The sequence below is a fragment of the Nicotiana tabacum genome, chromosome 2, assembly GCF_000715075.1.
Source record: "Nicotiana tabacum cultivar K326 chromosome 2, ASM71507v2, whole genome shotgun sequence".
Lineage (NCBI taxonomy): Eukaryota > Viridiplantae > Streptophyta > Magnoliopsida > Solanales > Solanaceae > Nicotiana > Nicotiana tabacum.
In genome coordinates, this window is record NC_134081.1 from 17,930,746 (window position 1) to 17,937,049 (window position 6,304).

General features: G+C 35.9%; 1 protein-coding gene and 1 non-coding gene across 2 annotated transcripts; both read left to right on the forward strand.

Moving 5' to 3' along the window:
- Positions 1–274: 274 nt before the first annotated feature.
- LOC107831993 (uncharacterized) lies at positions 275–5,431 on the forward strand. The gene is made up of 5 exons (XM_016659797.1): positions 275–358; positions 1,555–1,766; positions 2,553–2,638; positions 2,780–4,235; positions 4,359–5,431. Exons 2-5 carry the CDS (start codon positions 1,610–1,612, stop codon positions 4,925–4,927), a joined length of 2,268 nt encoding a protein of 755 aa, XP_016515283.1. The 5' UTR covers positions 275–358; positions 1,555–1,609; the 3' UTR covers positions 4,928–5,431.
- Positions 5,432–5,941: 510 nt separating this feature from the next.
- On the forward strand, positions 5,942–6,014 carry TRNAK-CUU (transfer RNA lysine (anticodon CUU)). Its single transcript has one exon. It is a non-coding gene; the product is annotated as a tRNA-Lys (tRNA).
- The last annotated feature ends 290 nt before the right edge of the window (positions 6,015–6,304 follow it).

Below are 6,304 nucleotides of genomic sequence, written 5' to 3' on the forward strand. Positions count from 1 at the left end.
GAACAAAGGAAAAACTTAGAACAAAGTTGAAAAAGAAAAGAAGCATTGAAGCTATATATATAGGTCTAGCAAAACAATAAATAAGAAATGCTCACTTTAAAAGATATATATATATATATATATATATATATATATATATATATATATATATATAAAGAGAGAGAGATGAGAAAGAGACGGAAAAACGGTTGGCAGATAAATGGCGCCAAAAGTACAGAAAAAAAAATTCATTTATCTCCCAATGCTGTTCCATCCATTTCTTCTTCCTCCTTCACTTTCTCTTTTTTTTTCGTCTGCAAATTTCAACCTTTTTACCATGTCTGTGATGTTCCATTTTCCCTCTACATAAAATACTAAGGTATTATGACGATATTGTGCTAACCTTAGTATTGGAATTTCCTAAAGTACATTAACTATAATTAATGTTACAATTAGAATTCTCTTTGACACGAATCCAGAATCTAAAATTCGTAAGTACACCATTTAATTAATATTTTTACATGCTTCTAAAATTTTAAACCCCTTTTCTGTTTTTATCTTTATTGCATGGATTTTGGTTTAATCATCTGGTATCCGAAATCCACCAGCTCGACTAATCTTGATTCGTGTTGCGTAAGATCAATTAAGAAAAAAGTGCTTCCTTATAAGAATTTCCCCATTCCCGGGATCAAATGGGAGGTCTTCAGTAAAGATACCATTTTGATGCATTTTTTTTTAGATGCCCATACGATGAAATTTAGAGTTGAAACGCATTTTACAGATATTACTATATGATAATTGCATGGGAGTTTCATGAAATGGGAAAAGTTTGCTGCCATAATACCCTAAATATGAATTGGGAAATTTTAAGTTATAATTCATATTATAAATCTTACTCTATGTATTTTTATGGTATGGGGGTTTCATGTAAAGGAAAGTGTGTTAATGAATCTCATGCGATTATACCCTTGAACGCATATCTTTGATTTTAACGAAGGCAATTCACTATTTCCTGCTATTTATTTTTTTAATTTCCTTTTGCCACTTCTCTTTTTCTTTCTAAGCTTTTACATTGATATATCATGAACTCATATTTGAGATGGGGAATTTTTTTTCACAATTAAGATCTATTTTGAATTGTTATTTAGTTTCATTTCTTAGAATGGAACCTTTGAACAATGGTAAAGTTTGTCTCTGTGTGAACGGATTCGAGCGTTGGAAGTAGCCACTAATACTTGCATTAGGAAAGACTATCTACATCACACCCTTGGAGCAGTGGCGAAGCCAGAAATTTTTCCAAAGGTGTTCAAACTTGAAAGAAGTGCAAAACAATTCTCCGATAAAGGGTGTTCAATATATGTTATATACCTCTAAAGCCTAATATTTTACTTATATACACAATATAATTTTTCGGCCCTTGATAGGTTGTAGCTTCGCCCCTACCTTGGAGTGCGGCCCTTCTCCGGACTCCGCGTAAATGCGGAATGCTTTGTGCATATTACTGCCTTTTTATCTTTTCTTTTGGTTGATCTATTGGTTTTGGCTAAATTGGCTTCTTAATTACATATGGTGCAGGAATTGGAAGCAGGAAGATTTTAATCTGATTAAGTAGTAAACAAGATTTTACTATATGGGAAAGAGGTTGCAACATCAAGATCCTAGTATTAGTCCGGAAAATCCTAAGGGATGCATGTGGGGAATACTTCACAATTTGAATCACAACCGATGGCAACAAGTCAGGAAACACCTCCCACACAAAAGGCAAGGCTGTGGACAGCAGATTGCTGGTAAGAAAGAAATAAAGAAATCGAAAACAAATTAATCTTTCACAAGAGAGTTTCCAACTGCTACATTATGTTAATTAAGCTCTTAAGCATTTCACATTATATGCTCAGTTTGTTGTCTTTATTACTAAAGCTTTTCAACTAAAAGGACAGTTGGCTTGAATAACTATTAGGGGTCGTTTGGTTTGATGTATAGCAAGAAATAATCATGGTACAAAGTACAATTAAGAAAATAAAAAGGAGCACATTCATAGAGGCTGCTCTCCACGAATATGTTCGTGTTCCTTGCGCAATGAGGTTCTTAGTGGTAAAGACGGGTGAAGATCTTGCTTCCAAGTTTGAATATTATATTGAAACATATTTCAGTGAAGATAACGATTACTCAATATCATATTTAAAAAAAAATCGTACTAATAGTTATACCAATTTTGGTATCAACATAGAATAACTAATTCATGTATAACTTATACATGGATAAAACATCAAAAGAACAAATTGTCATTTTTTTGTAGAAGCCTATGAAAATGAAGCATCCAAGGGTATAATTGTAAACTCACTGTTTACACCACACTCCTTAGGGTGCAGCCCTTCCACTTGCCTGAATGCGGGATGCCCTGTGCACCGCGCTGCCCTTTATTTCAATAATATCTTACATATCCAATTTTTGTGCAATGAACCAAACACCCAACAAGAAATATTCTCTGCATTCCTAATCCTGCATTATAATCCATGTATAACTTGTTTCCGAACCATACGAAGTTCCTGCATTAACTATTTTCTCTTTTGTAGTGGTTGAAGATGTAGGGGATAATGCAACAACTGCTGATTCTCGTGGTATGCAAGAAAGAGTAGAAGGCAAATTGGAGAATTCCTCTGTAAGTTTACAAGATAATATGAGTGAACTTGTTAAGAGCTTTTGTATTTTTTCTGCTATTGTCTTCTTTTCTAACAACTTCTTGCTACATTATGTACGTATTTGTGCACTAACTACTATATCATCAACCATAACATTTCAGATTGTAGTGAAAACTATAGAACCAGCTCAAGTGTCCAAAAGTTCAATGTTATCTCGGATAAGATCTTTGATTACTGAAGAGACAACTAAGAAAAAGGGTAGGCATCGCAGAAGTTCATCGTGTCCTATACAGCTCGAACGAACTAATTCTATTCATCATCTAGATCTTGCTGATCTAAAATCTTCTCATGAAATTCCCTTAATTGACAATACTTTGGAGAAGGAGAGTTATTCTGTTGCCAGTCTATTAGATCCTCCGCCTAAAAGGACACGCGAGCTTGCTGTCAACACTTGTGAGCCTATTGAATCAGAAAACATGAGAAATGACTTATCTTCACTGCAGCTACATAGTACTCAGGTATCCAAATCAAGGTTTGACTTTATCAAGTCGGTTTCATTTCCTTCACGTGGGTCGCGGGGAAGAAGAACTGTCAGGTCAAGGAATCATAAGAACAAGCTGGAATGTGACTATTATGGGAAAGGGGAAAATGAGTCCGGTTTTGCAGAACAGTTGAATAGCCATTCAGTGACATCAACGGATTTGAGTAGCGACGATGATGATGTTGGAAAACATGTGATGACAAGACTTGAATCATTTAACAACGTCTCTCCATGTTCACCTCGCGCAGAAAAGAAACATCACGAGAGTAAACTCATCCTCAATCGTTTTAAGAATCTACGGAGAAAAATAAGGCACGCACTTGAGGAGAGTAGAAAGGACAGGCGAATTATCATGGATGCTGTCCTTCATAAGGTTCCACACGGTGTTGGATCATCCAAAAAGGGAAACAATATAGTTGAGGAGAAAACTACAGACGTACATGTGAAATACTTCCGGGGAAGTACTTGCAGTTCTCCGTTTAGCAAGAGTGAAATGAAATACTTTAGGAGAACATCATCTGTCAATGAATCATTGGACAGATATAATCAATTACTTGACGCCTGCTTCTATAGGGAAGGAAAACAGTACGGTTTTGATAGGTCGAGCTTTAGAGCATCTCGATCACCTTCACCAGTGAGAAGTAGTAGCCCCATAGGCAGTCTAGAGAGGATTCTTTCTATGCCTGATCTCAGGTATTACCCTTCTTTCAAACTTGAGGACTCTCCTGAACCCGGTTACTCATCATATAAACTAGCTAGAGCTGCATCGAGCAACAACTTAAGTGTCGCAACTACCAAGTCCAACGAACACAAATCCCTCAATATCCCTTTAGGTTCAGAAAACCAAATTGAAGAAGGTTACTGTTCGGACTCCAAGAGTACAATTTTTCTTGATGTCAGCGAGACGTTTGATGATTTTGGTGGCTTAAAGACAGACGAGAACTCTTCCTCGGTTGAAAATATTATTGGAGTCACTTCATCTCTTAATTCAAAATTAGATAAATCAATTCCTCTTCCTCTTCCTGATATTATTTTTCAGAATGCTACTAGCCCAGCTAGGCTCTTGACATCTAAAGGTATCATTTCCGCAACAATCTCTACATTCTTCTCTATATTTTCCATTTTTTTAAGCCATCAATGTATAGTTTACACTGCTTTGGCTAACAAACAGGATAATATTTACTACTAATATTCTACAGGTGCAGAAGAGGATACAGTGAATACCGATAAAAAAGGAATTTCAGCTAGTGAACTAAACAGAATTCATTTGCAAATTCAGGTTGATAAGAGATATAAACCTGAATTCAATTATGTAAAAGATGTACTAGAACTATCTGGCTTCAGTGGAAATGATCAGTTTCTAGGGAAATGGCATTCTGCTGACCATCCAGTGAATCCTTCAGTATTTGAGGAATTGGAAATTTGTGCTGATATCTCATGTGATCAACTGCTTTTGTTTGATTTAGTGAATGAGGTCTTGTTACAAATTTATGAGAGATCATGTTCCTACTGGCCAAAGTCGTTAACATGTCGTTCTTTTATCCATACAATGCCTGTTGGTTACCATGTTCTTGGGGAGGTTTGGACTGATATAAACTCGTGTCTCGAATCTGAACTGAAGATTGATCAACCAATCGATGATGCTGTGAGTCGCGATCTAGCAAAAGATGAAACTTGGATGAACCTTCAGTTTGATGCTGTGTGTGTTGGACTGGAGCTCGAGGATCTCATATTAGATGATCTTATAAAAGAGCTGATTTTCATTTGACACATCGGACATTGCTTGGTCAACTTAATGCTCTAGAATTATAGCCCATTATTTTTGGCTGTGGTGCGGGAAAGGAGAGGTGAGATCTACTCATTGATTTTATATTAGATGAGCAGTCAGACTATGATCGTTCTGAGACATGGCTACATGGGCACTGTGAGTGACACACTATACTTGAGAATGATTTGTTATGCAGTCAGTAAACTCTTTCTTTTTTGCTCGCAGCCTATTCTAAGGATCACATGTTTTTCTATACGAAAGGAATCTTGAGCACATATTTGTTCACAAAATTCTGAGACTCTACAGATTTTGGTAGATTAGGCAGTAAAGCTTGGGGATGTAGAATATTGTTGGGACTTTTTGTACTATAACAATAACGACGACGACAACAACAACAACATACCCATTATTTTTTTGTACTATAAGAAGCTGAATAAGCCTCTCCTAAGAAAGCCAGCAGGGTTAAAAATTTTCCCCTTCTAAAGAATTGACACATGTACTGTATGGCCTAATTTTCCATTATTGTTGGATCTGCACTAATGTTTTTTACATGTTTGTGAGGATATCAGTTTCATAACTTCTGAATTCAAATGCTACCTACGAATTTGTTGTTATAATATATAACAAAAACATACTGGATTTAAGTGTCGAGAGTATCTACTATGAGAGGCTTTAAAATCCATTTAAAACAAAAGTTGAAAACTTGAGATATGGAGAGGCAAGGTAACCAACTACATACTAACTCTAAATTTCAGATCACTCATGTAAGGAAAAGAGGTTAAATGATTACTATATGTTACTAGGAAAATTTGAACCTATTCCAAGAACGTTCTGCCTCGGGTTTGCGAGCCCAATTGTATTTTTGGGCTCTATTACATAATAAACAGAGGAGAAGGGGAACCAATTGGTTAGTTATCTAAACTTTCAACTTGAAATATTGAATGGTGGTTTTATCATCACTGAGTTGTAAGTGGAAGCAAACATATAATGTATTCTAAGAAGTTCACCAACAAGGCCCGTCTAGCTCAGTTGGTAGAGCGCAAGGCTCTTAACCTTGTGGTCGTGGGTTCGAGCCCCACGGTAGGCGCTTTTATTATTGTAAATCCAAGAATACTTTTTCTCCACTATATCTCTAGTTCTATATTTTTTGTACATAATTTTAGTCGAAGAAGGTAAATCTGTACCTGCTACATTCAGTATAGGTTCCTACTTATCATCTTGCTTCACTATTTAAAGAAAAACAAAACCCCCTTTATCTCTAGTTCTATATTTTTTTCTTCTCCACAATATTTTAGTTTAATTTCTTTCCCTTTCTAATCAATGGACTAATAGTCACCTATCTTGCTTCCTGTCATGTGCTATGGGCCATATGACACT

Coding starts and splice junctions, on each gene's coding strand:
- LOC107831993 (XM_016659797.1), top strand. CDS start 1,610: ATGGGAAAGAGGTTGCAACATCAAGATCCTAGTATTAGTCCGGAAAAT. Junction 1,767..2,552: donor CTGTGGACAGCAGATTGCTG/GTAAGAAAGAAA, acceptor TCTCTTTTGTAG/TGGTTGAAGATGTAGGGGAT. Junction 4,236..4,358: donor TAGGCTCTTGACATCTAAAG/GTATCATTTCCG, acceptor AATATTCTACAG/GTGCAGAAGAGGATACAGTG.